This window comes from Apis florea, unplaced genomic scaffold (assembly GCF_048593485.1).
Source record: "Apis florea isolate Af1SG1 unplaced genomic scaffold, ASM4859348v1 contig_3193_pilon, whole genome shotgun sequence".
NCBI lineage: Eukaryota > Metazoa > Arthropoda > Insecta > Hymenoptera > Apidae > Apis > Apis florea.
Window position 1 is genome coordinate 698,948 of NW_028256721.1, and position 18,670 is coordinate 717,617.

Below are 18,670 nucleotides of genomic sequence, written 5' to 3' on the forward strand. Positions count from 1 at the left end.
TTTAGTCTTATATATATATTTCAGCATGTACATTTTTACAGCATAAAATATGTAAAAATATGTAAGTATATAAAATATGTGATATTATTATAATTAACTGATTGATTATATAAAAGAAAAATAATAATTCATTCTTTTCATTTTGTAATATTCTTGTTTACAAAATTATTTATGTAATACTTTTTATAATTTTGATAATATTTTTAAACCTTAAAATTTAAACCTAAACCTAATTCTCTGACAGAAATAAATAATTGTTACAAAGTACAATTAGTTCATTCATTCTTATTGTAAACTTGACTTAAGCTTTTATCTAATATCTAGTAACTTTATACATTTATATATTACATACATGTGTGTAAATGCTGCTTACCGCCAAAACTTAGTATGATCATACCAATAAAAAAGTATTATTTATTATTAAAAAATATTAATCAATTTTAATACTAGATACAAATAATGAGTTTTTATTATTTTATAGAGATGGAGAAATTGAAGAATGGGTTATTATTGAATTACAAGGTGATTTAAAATTTCAATCTGCGGATATCACAAATAAATACATCGGAGACTTACACTTTTCAAAATCTGGTACACCTATACTTATAATTGGGATTCATGTATTACATGGAAAAGAAATGGAACTTCCAAAACCATTTGCAGTTTTAACTAAAAAAAGTAATGAAATAATTGATAATATTGATAGTTCTGAAAAAAAAACGGAATATATTGTTACAGCAATCGTAAAAAAGAAATTAATTTTTAAGTCAAGACCAAAACCTATCATAACAAATGTTCCAAAAGGTAATTAAATATAATAAAAAAAATTGTATGTAAATGAAACAATTGTTTTTATAGATTTTGTATAAATGTTATAATTATTAATAAATAAATTTGCATGTATTTAAAAAACATAATTTTATTATTTTTTAGACACTTAATCTTACTTAAAAATAAACATTATTTTAAATTAATGTATAAACATTATAAAATCTAATCCTTCATTTCTCCTTCTTCATCTTCTTCTTCTACACCTCTTATATACATTACATTATTACATCTAATTAAAACTTCACCAAGATTGCCAGTACAATTTCCATCTATATGTTCCTCTGTATTAGCTAATTGTAAGTTCATATATCCATCGACAGAAACAAGATAACCTTTATATTCGTGACCCCATTTCAATTTTACCATAACAGGTTTACCTGTTAAACCATTTAAAAATGGTTTTGGATTTATTGGCATTGTAGCAGCCATTGTATTGTATTTTTCTTTAATTTCTATGAAAAATATTACACAATGTACATTATTAGAAATATCTAAAAATTTAATATAATAATATGATATATAAAAAATAATTATAATATAATATATAATATTTCACAAGAATTATTTAATAATTTAAATAAGAACAGAAAATAACAATCTAATTTAAAAATAACAAAAAAAATTTAATAAATATGATATTCAATCTTAAGGTTAAGTTTATATAAATATTGAAAATATAAAAACTTATAATTTAAGTTTTATTTAATTTATGAAATTATTTGTTATTCATAACAAAAAATTCCATACAAGTTTGTACTTACATATTTAAAAAATAATATTGAAAGAAGAAATTTTGATCTTCTTTAAACTCTTACAAAAAAACACGACGCTTTAGTTTGATGCGGTCTATTGTATTAGAAATGACTGTTACTATAGGAAAATAACCTAAACTTGTCAAATCGCCTATATAACTTTCGAAATATTTTGTATTATAGATTTTAAATTATTTATCTAATTTTACGTATATATTATATGATTTAATCAAAAGATTTATTAATAAAATTAAAAAAATAAAGTTATAAAAAGTTATCTTATTTTAATGTGTTTACAATAAGAAATTTGTACTTTTTGGAAGCAATTGTATTTTATTAAAAATGAATATTTTACCGAAGAAAAGGTATAATTAAAAGTAATTCATATCTAATAATGTTAATATTTTATATCCATCAAAATTATACATATTATTTTTTTTTAGGTGGCATGTACGTACTAAGGAAAATATTGCTCGTGTACGGCGGGATGAAGCAAAAGCTGCAGAAGAAGAAAAAATTAAACAAGAACGAGCTGAAAATGCAGTAAGTATAAATGAGGACAAAAAAATTATTATTAATTATTAATTAATTATTAATTGATTATGTAATCGTGGGATTTGTCAACTTTCTATTAGGAAGCTGAAGCTAGAATTAATCTTTTAAGAGAAAAAGCTAGATCAAAATATGATGGACGAACAGAAGCATCAAAAAATACAACAAATGCTTCTTCTTCAAAATGGAATCATGTTAATTTTTTTGCTGAATTAGAAGAAGGAAAACTTGATTATAATAAACCTAATGTTGAACATGAAAGAGAGAAAAAAGAAGAGAAAGAAAAATATGAAAAACAAATTGGTTATCTTACATATCTTGGACAAGATACTAATGAAGCAACAGGTAAAAAATGTTGGTATGAAGAATTACCTAAAAGATTAAAAGACACTGAGAAAGATGTAGAAGTACAAATTAAAAAAAAATTATTGGATGATCCTATTCATGATATCCAAAAATATTTGAACATTATGGGAAGTACTTCTATAGAAAAATCTTCAAAAATTAAATCTGAATCTGTTAAAAGAAAAAAAGATAATTTAGATGAATGTGATTCAGATCATAAAACATATTTAAAAAGACATAAACACAAAAAATCTAAAAAGCATAAGAAAGAAAAATATAGAAATAAAGAAAAACAAACAGCAGAAAAACCAAACATAAATATACAAAAATTGAGAGAAGAAAGATTGTTAAGAGAACAGAGTGAAAAGTTAAGAACAGAAGCTTTATTGGCTAAATTAAGAGGAGATCCAGTTCCAACAGTAACTCCAAAAACTCCCCCTAAATCTACTATTAAACAAAAATATAATTCACAATTCTTTCCTGAAATTGCTAGGCAAAATGCTGAAAGAACCCCTAATATGCATCTAACAAGAGAACAATAAAATGTAAGTTGGTTTTTATTATTATAATTATGAAGTAAATATTTTTATGTTGAAATTGTTATTTATTTTTTATTACAATTATGTAAATATCAATATATACATATATATATACACAGATATATACAGATATAACTTACATAGAATCTTTGTCCAATTGATACTAACAATAAAATAATAATAATTCAGCTGTTAAATAAGATATAATTCATTATGAAATATCCCAAAAGTATTTTTATTTTATAAAGTGCAATAAAATACAAATAAAAAAGGAAAGATATTTAAATCGTTATTAAATGAAATACCAGATATCCCTCGTAAATTTACTAAATTATGCTAAATTCCGCGGTATCACGTGATACAAGATGGTGGAATATCACGGGTCTCATGGATAATGTATTAAAATTTGACGTTTATGTCATTTTTTCAGTATTCTTGTTCATCACTTGACTTAAATTCTCAGCTCGTAAGTAATATTTTTTACTTATAGATATATTAATTATTTCCATTCAAGATAAAATTAAAATCCTATTTGAAATTTTCAACCAGACTTGTAGAACGCGCGAGTTACTTTTGTATAACGTGATTTTCGAATTTGAACAGCTGTGAATATACTTAATTACGAAGAAATGACAATTTATAAAAGTTTCTATTTTACATCTAAGAAATATAATAAATTGACTTTAATTGTTGTAAGAAAAATTACATTTTTAAGTCATGTTACAAATCGACCTTAAGATAACCTCTTCACTAATTTATATAAACATCGGCACTTTAAAATATTAATATAAATAATGTATTTATTTTGTACATATTTTAAATATAAAATATCTACGTTTATTATAGTTTATAAAATATTTGTAATAAAGGTAATGTATAATCTAAGTAAACAATCAATTTTAAAATAACCTTTTATATCTTTACTACTATACTATTCTTTATATATAACCTCTAATATACAAGTATCTTTACTTTTTAATATTTTTATTTATTCAAATATAAGTGTATTATTATTCTATATAATTTTAAATTTTTATTTATAAATTATGTTTAAGAACTTTTTATAATTAATAAAAATAAATATTTAAATTTTTATCTATAAACTAATATTTATATTTGTATTATAGGCAAAATGTTACTATTAATTTAAATATCAAGTACTTTTACGATATGATTTAATTAAATATAATCACCATGAATGAAGAAAGAAGCGTTGAAGATTCTTCATATCTAAGTTATGAAATAAATGGCACTAGATATATTTTGCAAACTGTATCAGATCCAGCTATAGATATAACAAAAACTGCATCAACTAATCAAGAGCAAAGTACAATAAATATTATAGATGAATCACAAATAGCAAAAGAGGATGAATCAATTTCTTTAATTTGCTTAGATGGTCAGATTTATGCATTTCAAAATGGAGAATTACAAGAATTAGATTTTAATCAAATAATAGATGAAAATGAATCTCAAAATAAAACAGTGTTACTGGCTAAAGAAGATGATAATTGTGAATCACAATTTATTACTAATGAAGGATTAGTAATTGAAAATATTGATGAACATTCTCAAGAACAATATGAAATTATCGTGGGACAGAATGAAAAGAATTTGATTATGGAAAAACATAATGTAAATGCTAATGATTTTGTAGAAGTTGTAACAGCATTTAAATGTAAAATTTGTACTTATACTACTCAAGACAAAACACAATTATTACATCATTTTCAAAAAACACATGTAAATCCTAAAATGGATATAGAGGTGACTTTTAAAATTAATTTTTCATTTATAAATATTTATATGGATATTACAATAATTTTATATATAATAAATTTTACAGATAAAAGAGGAGTCAAAAAATATAGATGAAGTAAAATTATTATATATGTGTGGGGAATGTTCTAATTGCTTTCCTTCTATTGAAGATTGTAAAGAGCATATGATAAATGTAATTGTTTAAAACTTTTTTAAAATTTTCTTATATATATAAAAAACAATAGAAAACAAAAATAAAAATAAATAATAAATAATAATAAATCAAAATAATTATAATAATATTTTTTATTTTAGGATCATCAATTAACAGATACAGGTGCCAATAAAGGTGGTAAAGAAAATATAACAGATGATTCAAAAGATTCTGGAGTATTAGAGTGTATAGGACAGAGTGTTGAAAATAATGATATAAAACGTCAAGTTAAGATTCAAAAACCTTTAAATTCTGAATATATGCTCAATAAAAAAATGATTGAATTAATGGAAAGAAATATAAAGTATATATATCTTTATTATAAGAATATATATATATATAGAAGAGTATATATATTTCATTTACTTATTTGTAAATTTTATTAGGTGTTCATATCGAGGATGTCCATATAAATTTTCTACAGAAGAAACAATGCAACAACACGCACTTTGTCATACAGAATCACAGAATGGAACAGCATTTAAATGTACCGTTTGCCGAGATATGAAATTTACCAAATGGAGGCAATGTAGCTTACATTTATGGAAAAAACATCAAATTGGTAAATATCTTATATCAATATTTGAATAATAATGCATTAAAATATATTTATTACTAAATGTTTTTTTTTTTTTTAGATATAGGTTTATTTACTTGTAAAATATGTAAAGCATATAAAAGTGCTACAATGGTAAAACTTTTAACTCACATGCGTGTCCATAGTGAGACTCGTGAATATGAATGTTCAGAATGTGGTAAATGTTTTAAACAAGCCAGTCAATTGCGTAATCATAGAGTTATGCATTTGGATCGTAAAACATTGGAAGTAACTCGGTGGTATACATCGAAAAAATGTGATATGTGTGGAAAGACTTATGCAAATTCCAAATGTTTAAAAAGTCATATTCAAGCAGTACATTCAAAATTACGACCATATGTTTGTAATGTTTGTGGGCATTCTAGTGCTAGGAAAGCAATGTTGCAAATGCATTTACGACAACATACTGGCGATAAACCATTTAGTTGTGAACTTTGTGAATACAAAACTGGAGATCACAATACATTGCGACGTCATATTATGCAACATACAGGTTTTAGACCTTATAAATGTCCTCATTGTTCTTATACTGCAATACAAAGTAGTAGTTATAAAAATCATTTAAAATCTAGACATCCCTTATTATCTGGTTTATTTACATGTGATCTTTGTCCTTTTAAAACTGTTAAAAATCAAAGTTATATACAACATGTAAGAGATCACGAAAAGGGATTAATCAAAGCAAATATGAAGAAGAAAGGTAAATTTCGTTTTTTTAATCAAATCATATATAATTATCACTATAAAACTCTACAATTTTTTTTAGATAGTGAAAATGTTGAAGTTTTTCCTGGTAATATCGCAGCGGCACAATTAATTTATAGTTGCTTAGGTGCCTTTTCAAAAGTGGGAGATACTTTAGAAGCAAACTTAATGTCTTCCTCAACATCTGCGGATGGTACATCACAAACAATTACGATACAGATACCATCAAAACATCTTGAAGGTTCACTGCCAACAAGAGAAAATGAAACTAAAAATAATTCAACAATTGAACAAGAAGATGAAGAAACAATGCATTGTTTTTTAAAAATTCCAAGGGAGGAAGAAGAAAGTATAGATACTGGTGGTATAACTATTCCTGCAGAACCTGAAGAATCGGGTGCAACAACAATTAATGTTGATACATGAAAATATAGAGACTATGTTAAGAAAAATATTTCTATACATTTAAAAACAACCAGAAATTTATACTTCAAAAATAATTGAAGAAATGCTAGTCACGCGTTACTTAGAAGGTATGAGAATCAATTTGTTCTTTCCTAAAGAAATGCTAGAATTAATGTATTAATTTTTTAAATCATAATTGTGATACTATTTTTGGAATTGTATATTATATCTGCAAAAACAAACTTAATAATTCGAATGTTTTGTTTAAAAAAATTAAATTTTGTACATTATTTTAAAGAAATGGAATAAGCATGTACATTTTCAATCAATTAATCGCAATTGATGATTCTACGTTCATATTTGTTCAAAAAAAAGCTTTATTTTGCTCTAAAATAAGTTTTTTTTATAGTTGAAAGAAACTAATTTTGAGATTTTTTATTTTAAATTTTATTATGGATATAATTTATTATATATTACAACACATTTAAGATTTTGAATGTATTTATTGATAATTAATAGGAAATTAGTAGAAGTGTACATAAAAATTGTAAAATAATAATCTGGAAACCGTTATATAAAATGTAAATTACAATGTTTCGTATAGTTTACAATATGATTAAAATAATATTTTACATGATGGACTAAAGAAAAATTCTCTAGTCTTTTTGACTTAATTAATCATCAGGTAAAAATAATACTTATTGCTATGGAAGATTGAATTTATGATCTTTGTAAGAGATTTTACATATTAATTATTGGATTTCACAAATATGTCTCACAAATTGAAATTTGGGTATCAATTTGCTTAAGTGCGAGATTTGTGAAAATGGTAACTAATGTGTCATATAAACATATTTTTTAAAAATCCAATAGAAAGTTTAAAAAATAGCTAAGTAAATTATAGTATATAACGGCGTTTTATATGCATTTTGTAAAAAAAATGTGAAATGAAATAAAAAATACTGCTTTTCAGAATAGCCTAAGCAAATTGATACGAGTTATTATTTACAGCTAATTATCCATAAAATGTGAGAAGCTCCTTTTTTTAAGCAGCTGTTATGGATCTTCTCGTAAATTACACATCATATCACAACTAACAGTCCCTGGGCAGTTCGCCATAATATGCCGTTAAAGCTATTAACTTTTTGTCCAGAAAGTTCTGCTCCACTTCTACACCACCACCTACACCGGCTAACATGGCAAGCTGTAAATTTGTATATGTGTATAAAAAGACAAAGCAATTATTGTAGAATATATTATAAAATAATATAGAATATCGAAATTTTTTGAATTTTATGAAATTATAAAAATTTACCTGCATAGTATCTACATTTCTAGGTAGAAAGTAGGCCACATGATCTGTGATTTTTCTTGCTATATTAAATAAATTTTCTCCACCAATGGGATGCATAATGTTATTGAGATCAAAAGTTTCATTCTTAGCATATCCTGGTCCTCCCCATGGTGGACTTAGAAATACAACATCTGCGATTAACTTTGATGCAAGTGTAAAGAAATCTCCAACAATAAATTCTATTCTGTCATCAACACCATAAATTCGAGCATTATTTCGAGCAAGTTCGATTTTAACTGGATCTATGTCTATCGCTAATACTGTGAAAAAAAAATATTATGAATTTATGTATTAACTATTTATATATAAATGAACATACCTCTTTCACACGTGAAAGCAAATTGTATAGCATTTCCTCCTGCACCGCAGAATGCATCAATTATGGTATCGCATTTGCATCTTTCGGCTATATGCTCGGCAATTTTTTCTGGTGTTACGGAAAACCAACTTTCTATAAACAAATATTTTATTATAAAGATTAAAAGATTATTAATATGTATATTAATAAATATTTTGCTTTTAATATTTTAAGATAAATTTTCATATATACAATATTAAAGAACATACCACGATCCAATTTAATGCCTTGATCAAATTTGCTAAATAAACGATATCTTTTTAACCAATATTTTATTAAAGTTTTATCATTATCTATTTCTATTGGAAGGCTTATATTTCTTTTAGATTGTTTCTTTCGTTTTTTCTTTAAAGTTTTTTTTATACTATCTTCATCTGATAATTTCATATTTTGTATTTCGTTGTTACTATGATTTTCATCTATATCCATATCGATATTTAATGCATCAAAGTTTTCATTATCTTGTTCAGGAAAGTGATCTTCTGAAACACACTTTGTAGAATCACTCGTTTCATCTTGATCAAAGTATATATTATCATTTTTGATACTTTGAAAAACATCATTCTGATTATCAAATATGTTTAATGTATCATGATCATTAAATTGTTTTTTATCTGCTCCTGAATCTATTGAACTTGTGCTTGGTTTACTAAATACAAATCGTTTTGTTTGCAACTTTTTCTTAAGACTATGATCACATTCATCATCAGAACTTGATGTAAATTGTGCTGTATAGGAACCTTTTTCAGAGGGTTGTGATTCTATTATTGCTGATGGCAAAACAGGACAATATGATAAATAATGTTTCACCTGCAAAATAAAACAAAATAAAAAATAAAATCTATCTATATATGTTTTTGCTTTATGAAAAATTTTATTTACTTTGTCTATAGTGTTAGTAATTTCCACTCCATTATCATCAAAGTATATATGCTTATTTGTTGGCTTGGATCTATAATATTTCATTTTTAATTGTCTATTTTGTAACCTAATATTTTTTTTTCTATATACTACTTCTCCTTGAAAATTTGATTGCTCGTAATTTTCGTTGAAAGTATATCCCATCAATGAAAATGCTTTTTTTACCGATTCTAAACCTTCTCCTGTCTCTTCATATTCAGCCTCATGACTAAAACAAAAGATGCTCATAAATATTACATTAATATTTTTGTAAAAATTAAAAACAATATATACGCGATATATATATTATACCTTCGTTTTAATATTATAGGTTTATCTTCATTAGGATCATCTCCATCTCCTCCATTAGAAGATTTTTTTTTAATACTATTGTTATCATTAGAAATAATTGTGCTATTTTCATTCTGTATGAAAGTTTGATCAATTTCCTGTTCAATTTCTTGTGAACATTCCATTTCATTAATTTTTTCATTTTTATCTGCATTAGATTCATTTTCTATTGATTTTACTATTAAATTTTGAATAAGCATTCCCACTGATTCCATAATTAATCGTTTCTTTTTTGTTTTTTCTTTTTTAGCATAAGAAAAATTTTTATTAGATGCATTTTTACTTTCAGAAATATTAATTTTATTAGGAGTATCTATTTCTTTTTGTGTAAAGTCTTGGTCTATACTTTCATCACTTTCTTGTTCTTTCATATCTATATCATTATGTTCTTGATTATAACTTTGATCACTCATAATCTCAGATTGCTCCCTTTTGTATTTTTCTATAAATAATTTATAATGGTTTTGATACTCTATTTGGAAATTTTCTTTCCATAAATGCTGCCAATACTTATCAGTATCTTCTGGAGCATATTCTTGATCAGAACTTGTATTTGTTATATTGCTTTCAATGGAACTTGTTACAGAACTGATGAGACTAGATGAATTTGTAGAAATGGAATCACAACTAGAACTAGTAAGAGTCATTTTTGTAACGTTTGTCATAGAATCTGATGTTGCATTTGTCTTTGCTATTGACTCATTAATAGAATCACATCTTGTCAAAAGTCTTTCATCTTCTGCATTAGATTGCTGATTATAACTTTCTTCCATACTAAAAGGACTTAATGGATTCCAACCATCTCCAGTTTCTGGTGATGTTTCGAAATTTGTTAATTTTTTTCTATTATCTTCTGCATCTTTATCAGTTACTTCTTGTTTACTTACATCATCAAACGAAAAATTAATATTATATGCATCTTTTGCTTTTATTTCACTGTCATCAATATTATTAGTTTTGCTAAATATTCCTTCAAAATTTGAGCGATCAATTTCACAATTTCTATGTGCTTGACTAGGAAAACATGTATTTTGCTCTGAAAATTTTTCAATAGCTTCTTTCATTTCTAATTTTTCGTCACTTATTAAATGTACATTTTGTTGTAAATATTCTGGATTTATATAATCTGCATATTTTCTAATCCAAGTTGTCCAAATTATGCGTTCACCATTTTCAGACCAATATTTTTCCCATGCAATATCCATTATACTCTTAGTTTTAGAGTACATAGAATAATATGGATAATCACGAGATTTATGATCACACTTGTATTTAAGTGTAACATCTTCTTTATAAGATTTTGATGTACCATCATTCAAAGAAACATTTTTAAATATATTATGTATCTCAAAATCTTTATCTTCTAAATTACATAATGGATTTTCTACATGAAATTCATTTTCATTACAAATGGATGGATCATAACTTAAAACTTTGACATTATTTGTAAGATGATCTGATGACTGAATGTTTATTATTTTAGATTCAAATTTTAAGTCTTTATCTTCTTGGTGCTGTACAAGTATATTCACTTTATCAAATTCATCTTCCAGTTCAGTCTCTGTAGTTTGAAAAGTCTTTCCATATGATGCCAATAAGTTTTGTATACTTTTAGCCTCATGTTGATCATGATATTCAGATAGGTCTGCACCTGAATCTGATTGATGCAAACCCAATTTTTGCGTGAGGGAATGTGCAGTAGGACGATGAGCCGAATCACGAACAGAGTCATGTTCATCTGTGGAATAATTGTTGTCTGTGTGTGATGCACTGCAGTAACAGCTCACTGGTTCTTCCTAATTTTAAGGAAGAAAAAATATGCTTTCGTTCAAATATTATTCAATATAAAAATTTGATACATATATCAAGTTACACTGGACTAACTGAAAATAACCTATAATAAATAAAATAAAGCAAAAACATTCTTACATCATGTTTTTCAATAGATTGTGTTTCTATAATAGACCTTTTATGAAGGTCTAACATTTCTTCAACACAATCACCTTCAACATCTTCATCTTCACTACCATCCTCTAGAGCAAGCACTGTATAAACTTCTGGATTTCTAAAAATAAAATAAAATTTGTTTAATAGAAACATATATATTATATTATTCTTGTATTATTGTCTTATAAAAAATAAAAAAAATTCAATTAATATAAAAATATATGATATTTTTTCACATGATATAAATTGTTTATTTTCGATTATACTTATTTCATAAATAAAAAAACTAAAACAAGCATTCAGAAATTGAAAAATTCCTTGTAAATATATTTGTTAGAGAAATAATATTACCATGTTGTTAACTGATGTTGAATAAAGAAAAAATTGAATAAAATTTTCAAAAAATATATTATGACCTAGCTCGTATTTGAGTGGGTGTCAAGGTTAGGTCATGTGTCACACCACTGATCGATAAGCAAGTACTACCTTCAATTTTCCAAGAAATAATAAGAATGCTACGGCTATAGAATATAGAAATGAAATTGCGATATTTGATGGAATAAGTGACTCATATTTTTGAAAGTGTATTTACCGAATAAATACTCTGCTGCAAAGACAATAAATGTAATTATCAGAGTCAGAAGACTCTGCTTGTTTTGCGATATACACTTCGGCTAAAGGTTCCCAAAAACGGTCACTCATGCCGACAGAAGTGTTTAATTGACTACTTGCTCGTGAATCGTCACAACACCCACATGTCTCACGCTCAAATTTTTATAACTCCCCCGTGTAAAAACAATCCGCCATTTCTTGAACAGCACACCATCGTGAAGTTGCTTCTGATTATCATCATATTATAACACGTTACAATGTTCAATCGATAACTATTGCTTTTGGTTAAATTTAATTTGCTTTCGAGAAATATTTATCAAGATTAATGATAAATTTAGGTTATATATTATAATTATACTCTTTTGTTAGAATAAATAAAGACATTTTTTAAACATTAATTTGCCGTAATTTGTCTATAATCACATATCAAGAACAAATGATGAAAAAAATATATTTTATATATAATGTATTGTATATAAATTTTTTATAAATTTATGTATCGCATCTATGTATTTTTATGTATAGTTTATCATGTATAAATTAAAAATATATATACATACATATAAGCAAATTTTTGTTTTCTTTATTATTCATTTTTATATTCCTCATATATTCCTATTTAAATTAAAATTTAGTACATTTCTTTTATGAATTCCATTCTAATTATCGACGAAATATATTTTACCGATAAGTTAAATTTATACTTATATAAAATGAAATCGAATTTAAATCCCTATAATTTTTAGTAAAATATTTTTAGTAAAATATTTGTATATTTTTATTGCATATTTATTATATATATAATATCACTTTTATATGTTTTAATATATTTTATACATATTTTTATTTTATTGTAATTGTATTTTGTATATTTATATTTTGAATATATATTTTTTTTCTTACGTATTTTATGTATTTTATTTTCTTTTTCTTTTACCAAAAAATTTCCTTTCTCTAACTTTTTCAATTAAAAAAAAAGATTTTTTAATTCGAAATATTTGCATATATTCATTATTTTTTAAACTTTTCAAAAAAATAAACACGTGTTTCTAAATATAAAATCGCTGCATTTCTTATTTTTCTTAAAAAATATTGATGGAATATCTAAATTTTGTCGATAAATTAAAAAAAAAAAAATAAATAATAAATTTAGTACCGGTGGCGCCATCTCGCGTTTGGATTCACGAAGCTCCGACTTGTTACTAGCATAACATGATATGCAAGGAGGTATGCGAAGTCATAGAAAAGGAACGCAACATTGTGCGAGAAGGACAGAGAATATTTAAAAATACGCCACATGGAAAAATCATTAATTACTCGTTTTCTACTTAAAATTTCGATATATTTGAGCTCACAGTTTGAAGCTAGAACTCCAGGAAACTTTCTCATATCAATTTTAATACGAAATTCTCCTTATTTATTTAATTATTAATAATTAACGCGTTATACGTTCTAATATATTAAAGACGCCATATTGAAAATTCATTAATTACTCGTTTTCTACTAAAAATTTCTGTACTTTCAAGCATTCATCTTATAGCTAGAACTTTAGACAAATTTCTTATATTAATTTTAATGCAAAATTCTTGTTAATTATTTAATTATTAATAATTAACGCATCATATGTTCTAATACATTTTAATACATTAAAGACGCCATATTGAAAATTCATTAATTACGCGTTTTCTACTAAAAATTTCTGTACTTTCAAACATTCATCTTATAGCTAGAACTTCAGACAAGCTTCTTATATCAATTTTAATGTAAAATTCTTGTTAATTATTTAATTATTAATAATTAATGCGTCATATGTAAATTAACGTTATCAACATGCAACGCATTTTTCATTAATTTTATATTATTATAAGATTTATTTCTAAATATGAATATATGTATCTTAAACGTTGTTTCCTCCTCTATATTCCTGTATTATTTTTGTTCATAATCTTCTTGTTATTTAAATAAATAAATTAATTGTTTATGATTCGGTTACCGACGGGATATTTACGATCGCAACATTTTCTATAATAATTGTTAATAAATATTTAATGACGAAGAATTTTGTATTAAAATTGATATAAGAAGCTTGTCTGAGGTTCTAGCTACAAGATGAATGCTTGAAAGTATAGAAATTTTTAGTAGAAAACGAGTAATTAATGAATTTTCAATATGGCGTCTTTAATATATTAGAACGTATAACGCGTTAATTATTAATAATTAAATAAATAAGGAGAATTTCGTATTAAAATTGATATGAGAAAGTTGCCTGGAGTTCTAGCTTCAAACTGTGAGCTCAAATATATCGAAATTTTAAGTAGAAAACGAGTAATTAATGATTTTTCCATGTGGCGTATTTTTAAATATTCTCTGTCCTTCTCGCACAATGTTGCGTTCCTTTTCTATGACTTCGCATACCTCCTTGCATATCATGTTATGCTAGTAACAAGTCGGAGCTTCGTGAATCCAAACGCGAGATGGCGTTGATCTTAAAAATTTTTTAATTGTTAGTTAACTTATCGACAGAGTCTACTTTTTCAAAAGTTTATAGAATCAAAGGAAAGAATATGAGATTAATTCTAATCTTTTGTATATTTATCTATTAAAATAAGAGCTAATATCTTTTTACTAAATAGTAAAGTTTTAGTATTAAACTTTTTCTCAACATTTATTTTTAATAATAATAGAGATTTTAGAAATATATCGGATATTTTTATATAATTTATTTTTGAAATAAAAATAAAATCTTGTTTGTTTTCCATAATATTGGAAAGTTTTTTTTTCGAATAAAAAGTGTATGGTTTGAAAGATTTTTTATATTATAATATTATTAATTTTATCATAGTTAGAAATATAAAGAATTTTTATACGTTTTATATTTTGGCATCGTATTAAAATTTTTTTATTACTTTTCTATAGAGATGGTGCCACAATTTAACGACCTTAAAAAATTTGTTTTGCTGGTAACAATAGTACAATAAGTTTGAGCATTTTGTGAAAAGATGGTGTTACTAGTTAAATCCTATTTTTTATATGTTATTCGTATATTTTATATATTTTTGTTATTTTTACAGAAAATAAATATGCATAGAAAATAAAATGAATCATATTAAACAGATTCAATAACAAATAAAAAAATATCACTATGCAAAACAAGACTTTCTATATCATATATTTATTAATTACACAATAGGTGAAAACTTTCACTTTATTTTCATAAAATGCCTATAAACAATGGAGAAAGAGAGCAAGAAACGATTCCATTGTGATCGAAAGACTCGTCTTAGTCATTTCAAGATTTCCACTAACTTATCTTTTATTATCTTTTATCTTCGAATTAACAGTCGATGAAAAAGGGCGAAACGTGAGAAACCGCGTTCTCTTGTCGGCTCTGAACGGCAATCAAAGTACTTTAATTAAGAGCATCTCTATTCTCAGGTACCTGAGAGGGCCCCGTCTCCCTTCCTCGGCTTCAAGTCAGTACACCGTGGAAAGGAAGAATACTTAGGAAATCAACGTTACGAAGTAAAGTCAGCAGAGCGTGAAGAGGGGTCCTACGACACAGGATGTTCTTCTACCTTCCGTGTCGCTCGCACTCCGGACCCCCTTGCCGTAAAATCGTCTATTCGTGGAAAGATACCGACAGTGCCGCACTGAAACAATACTAGTAGATACCCATAGTCACCATCCATTCTTCAATCGTTTCGAGACATTAGAAAAAAAAATTTTACGAAAAAAATAAACGGAATAATCTTTCCACCGTAATTCGATGAAATTTTTTTTCTAATTCCAATCAGTCGAAATAAAAAATCGTTGTATCTCGTTACATCGACAATTAACTATATGCTTATATGATTAGGCACAATGTATCATTAAACCTTCCTTTCGACTTTTATTCCGTTCGAGCTGTTGTACATGCGGGTCGTAACGGTACTATCCAAATTAGGCGACCGTTGCGCGAGATACATAACTCTAACAAACGCGCTTTTTGTTAATATCGGCCGCCTTCTCCTCATCGCGAACCGTGACTGTACACGGACACGGTTTGCTGGTGCTCATTACCGGAAACAGTAAATCGTTTCCTCCTAAATTACGAAGGCGAGAAACCGCCGCCACCACGATCCCGTGCTAGATAGATTACCACGAAGGAAGAATCCGTTTACCAATCCTTTACCCGTTGAATTTGGTCGGTGAACGGTAATATGGGATGCACCATCCAAATTCATTCGGCGCGATTACAATTGCAGATGCTCGTACGTAACGGTATGCGGGAGGAAAAGATATCGTTAATATTTATTTATTAATTCATAGAAATAAATTGTTCCCTCTTCAAGATTAATAATAACTTGGTTATGAAAATATATTCGTACGAAAGAATAGAGATCTAAGAGGATCGTTAAAAAAGGAAATCGTTCCTGTGCCGTGACAAAAGCGTGTTTCGAGGCACGAGCTATCACGAGTCGCTTCGGTAACCCCGAGTGGTGCTCGACGAGATAGAGAAGAGGAAAAAAGGAAGAGAGGAAAAAAGGGGATAGAATGGAGGGAAAAGGCCGAGAAACCAACGCGCAGAGACGTGGAAAGGAACAATGACTCGCGGTGGTGGCGACGTTTATAGGGCCGTATCGGCCGACGGTGGGGTGAGTTGAGCTCGTAATTAGTCATAGTGCGATGCGCTAACAGCGGCACTCTGCAAGAGTGAGCCTCGTTCGTTCGTTCCTTCGTTCGTTCCTTCGTTCCTCGATGCTCCTACGAACCTCGGAAGCTCGGGTAAATCATCCATCGGGTGGCTCGAAAGCATTTAACACACATTGATCTTTCGAAAATCCTTTTTTCTGATAATAAAATTCTAAAGTTGAAATGTATAAATCGATGGAGAATAAGAGTTAAAGAACAGCTCATATTTGAGAAGAAAATCTTTGAGAATAATAAAATTTTTAATTAATAAAGGGATACTAACGTAAGATTGATGATGAGTTATGATGATTGGATTTATTCGCTTCTATATATTTTTAGATACTACTTAGGTAGCAGAAGATGATTCAAAAAGAACAGTATTTTACTTTGTGACAGATGCTAGAAAATATTGTAGAACGATCGGTAGACTCGTATAACAGTTGCATCTGCCGCGGATGGTGACTTGATTTATGCTCATCGTAACTAACGGATCGCTAGAAATTTCATAATTGCGTAGGTAGCGCGCGAATCTTTATCCTGTTCCTACTCTTGAAATGAATTTATCACATGATTAGCGCATTAACTGCCAGTATATAATTTGCACTCGTTAACGAAGTTTGAATAGATTCTTGTCTTTTCTTTCTTGCTCCTTCAATCTACAAATATCACGTTACAACTAAGAATTTGTAATCATAAAATTATGGATAATTTTCATCAGATTTATAAATAGTGCTTACAAATTTCTAAATATCGATATTTATATTCTTGTTTATCATAATCTCTATATTATCATTTTTATGATATCAAGTTAAATTGTCGAGTCAAATTAAATATCAAAAAAAAAAAGATTGCAGTTATTATAAACACTTGTTAAATTAATTTCGAATTAAAAAAATCGAAAGACTCGAAAGATTCACACCGATCGACGTAAGCGAATTCATCCGCTATCGATATTAATCTTTTCTACCGCTTTCTCAAGAACAAAATAATTCCGAAATGTTATAAAAATAAGAAAAAAAAAAAAATCATACTCATCGGCATAAAACGGCTTATCCATCGACGATCCCTGCTACGTTTCATTTTTCTTCGTCGCTTTCGAGGAAAAATAATTTCGAAATGTTAAAAAACTACACAACTAAAAATTTCCCATTCTCGCCAACTTGATCAACAACCGTAAAAAAAAAAAGAAACAGCTTATCCATCCCCGACCGACAATTATTCCTTTCACCCTTCGTTTTCTTTTTTTTTTTTTTTTCTTTTTCCATCGCTTTTTTCAAGGACACCCTGTAGACGCGCACCTGCAACATGGAAGACACCACCGACTCCTCTGCTCGGCCATGGAGGGTTGCAGCCACGGTGGTGCGTATATACGCCGCACGGCAGAATCTGAAAAAGGGAAGGTGGTAATCGTGAGGGGGAGGGGGAGAGAGGACGAAGAGGAGAGAAGGAGAGACGAAAAGCGGCAGAGCGAAGCCACAGGCGGCCAGCCGTGTCTCCGGCGAACTCGGTCGGCAGCTCTCTTGCCAATCCTGGCATTTCCACTTCTATATGTGTTTATGCACCTCCAACGTACCCATCGACCATGGGCTCCACTTACGTCGCGCACACATCACGCGCGATGTGTGTTCTACCGGCGAACAAACGACGAGGTACGCTGACCTTTTCCTAGCCAAGATAGAAAGCACGCGTTCGGAAAAATCCGTTCCTCCGTGATTCGTACGCTTCCACTCGGTTATGGATATACGTTATTATACGACGAATACTCACGTGAGGAA

General features: G+C 27.4%; 5 protein-coding genes and 1 long non-coding RNA gene across 11 annotated transcripts; 3 read left to right on the forward strand and 3 right to left on the reverse strand.

Annotated features, from left to right (window-relative positions):
* Positions 1 to 298: 298 nt before the first annotated feature.
* On the forward strand, positions 299 to 912 carry LOC100867645 (chromosome transmission fidelity protein 8 homolog). 2 transcript variants are annotated; one of them, XM_086910549.1, is made up of 3 exons: positions 316 to 407; positions 482 to 678; positions 739 to 912. In XM_086910549.1, the coding sequence occupies exons 1-3, from the start codon at positions 388 to 390 to the stop codon at positions 810 to 812; spliced, it is 291 nt and encodes a 96-aa protein (XP_086766675.1). In that variant the 5' UTR covers positions 316 to 387; the 3' UTR covers positions 813 to 912. The 2 variants fall into 2 exon arrangements, with proteins under 2 accessions (XP_003691670.1, XP_086766675.1); XM_003691622.4 differs by having other exon boundaries at positions 299 to 407; positions 482 to 912.
* SmF (small ribonucleoprotein particle protein SmF) lies at positions 902 to 1,260 on the reverse strand. Its single transcript, XM_012483607.2, has one exon. It carries the CDS (start codon positions 1,258 to 1,260, stop codon positions 994 to 996), a length of 267 nt encoding a protein of 88 aa, XP_012339061.1. The 3' UTR covers positions 902 to 993.
* Positions 1,261 to 1,658: 398 nt separating this feature from the next.
* Positions 1,659 to 4,270, forward strand: LOC100867396 (leukocyte receptor cluster member 1 homolog). 3 transcript variants are annotated; one of them, XM_086910545.1, is made up of 4 exons: positions 1,665 to 1,948; positions 2,027 to 2,126; positions 2,219 to 3,025; positions 4,147 to 4,270. In XM_086910545.1, the coding sequence occupies exons 1-3, from the start codon at positions 1,926 to 1,928 to the stop codon at positions 3,020 to 3,022; spliced, it is 927 nt and encodes a 308-aa protein (XP_086766671.1). In that variant the 5' UTR covers positions 1,665 to 1,925; the 3' UTR covers positions 3,023 to 3,025; positions 4,147 to 4,270. The 3 variants fall into 3 exon arrangements, with proteins under 3 accessions (XP_003691668.3, XP_086766671.1, XP_086766670.1); XM_086910544.1 differs by lacking the exon at positions 4,147 to 4,270 and adding an exon at positions 3,139 to 3,299; XM_003691620.4 differs by lacking the exon at positions 4,147 to 4,270 and having other exon boundaries at positions 1,659 to 1,948; positions 2,219 to 3,299.
* Positions 4,214 to 8,103, forward strand: LOC100867273 (uncharacterized). Its single transcript, XM_086910543.1, has 7 exons — positions 4,214 to 4,786; positions 4,866 to 4,973; positions 5,096 to 5,298; positions 5,381 to 5,556; positions 5,633 to 6,292; positions 6,359 to 6,830; positions 7,714 to 8,103. Exons 1-6 carry the CDS (start codon positions 4,214 to 4,216, stop codon positions 6,721 to 6,723), a joined length of 2,085 nt encoding a protein of 694 aa, XP_086766669.1. The 3' UTR covers positions 6,724 to 6,830; positions 7,714 to 8,103.
* Tgs1 (Trimethylguanosine synthase 1) lies at positions 7,186 to 12,766 on the reverse strand. 3 transcript variants are annotated; one of them, XM_086910538.1, is made up of 9 exons: positions 12,205 to 12,441; positions 11,964 to 12,133; positions 11,595 to 11,730; positions 9,627 to 11,461; positions 9,297 to 9,543; positions 8,624 to 9,224; positions 8,376 to 8,507; positions 8,018 to 8,316; positions 7,186 to 7,906 (listed from the first exon to the last, which is right to left on the reverse strand). In XM_086910538.1, the coding sequence occupies exons 3-9, from the start codon at positions 11,649 to 11,651 to the stop codon at positions 7,796 to 7,798; spliced, it is 3,282 nt and encodes a 1,093-aa protein (XP_086766664.1). In that variant the 5' UTR covers positions 11,652 to 11,730; positions 11,964 to 12,133; positions 12,205 to 12,441; the 3' UTR covers positions 7,186 to 7,795. The 3 variants fall into 3 exon arrangements, with proteins under 3 accessions (XP_086766664.1, XP_012339056.2, XP_086766663.1); XM_012483602.3 differs by lacking the exon at positions 11,964 to 12,133 and having other exon boundaries at positions 12,205 to 12,766; XM_086910537.1 differs by lacking the exon at positions 11,964 to 12,133 and having other exon boundaries at positions 8,624 to 9,543; positions 12,205 to 12,766.
* Positions 12,767 to 17,195: 4,429 nt separating this feature from the next.
* LOC147657308 (uncharacterized) lies at positions 17,196 to 18,288 on the reverse strand. Its single transcript, XR_015292693.1, has 2 exons — positions 17,927 to 18,288; positions 17,196 to 17,551 (listed from the first exon to the last, which is right to left on the reverse strand). It is a non-coding gene; the product is annotated as an uncharacterized LOC147657308 (long non-coding RNA).
* Between the last annotated feature and the right edge of the window lie 382 nt (positions 18,289 to 18,670).

Bases quoted from the DNA above. Each gene is read 5' to 3' on its own strand.
- LOC100867645 (XM_003691622.4), top strand. From the start codon at position 388: ATGATCATACCAATAAAAAA. The intron at 408-481 runs GTATTATTTATT...ATTATTTTATAG, and splicing joins ATGATCATACCAATAAAAAA to AGATGGAGAAATTGAAGAAT.
- SmF (XM_012483607.2), bottom strand. From the start codon at position 1,260: ATGGCTGCTACAATGCCAATAAATCCAAAACCATTTTTAAATGGTTTA.
- LOC100867396 (XM_003691620.4), top strand. From the start codon at position 1,926: ATGAATATTTTACCGAAGAAAAG. The intron at 1,949-2,026 runs GTATAATTAAAA...ATTTTTTTTTAG, and splicing joins AATATTTTACCGAAGAAAAG to GTGGCATGTACGTACTAAGG. The intron at 2,127-2,218 runs GTAAGTATAAAT...ACTTTCTATTAG, and splicing joins AAGAACGAGCTGAAAATGCA to GAAGCTGAAGCTAGAATTAA.
- LOC100867273 (XM_086910543.1), top strand. From the start codon at position 4,214: ATGAATGAAGAAAGAAGCGTTGAAGATTCTTCATATCTAAGTTATGAA. The intron at 5,299-5,380 runs GTATATATATCT...AAATTTTATTAG, and splicing joins TTAATGGAAAGAAATATAAA to GTGTTCATATCGAGGATGTC. The intron at 5,557-5,632 runs GTAAATATCTTA...TTTTTTTTTTAG, and splicing joins ATGGAAAAAACATCAAATTG to ATATAGGTTTATTTACTTGT.
- Tgs1 (XM_086910537.1), bottom strand. From the start codon at position 12,314: ATGAGTGACCGTTTTTGGGAACCTTTAGCCGAAGTGTATATCGCAAAA. The intron at 11,731-12,204 runs GTAAATACACTT...TTTTATTTTTAG, and splicing joins TGCAGCAGAGTATTTATTCG to AAATCCAGAAGTTTATACAG. The intron at 8,508-8,623 runs GTATGTTCTTTA...ATTTGTTTATAG, and splicing joins AGGCATTAAATTGGATCGTG to AAAGTTGGTTTTCCGTAACA.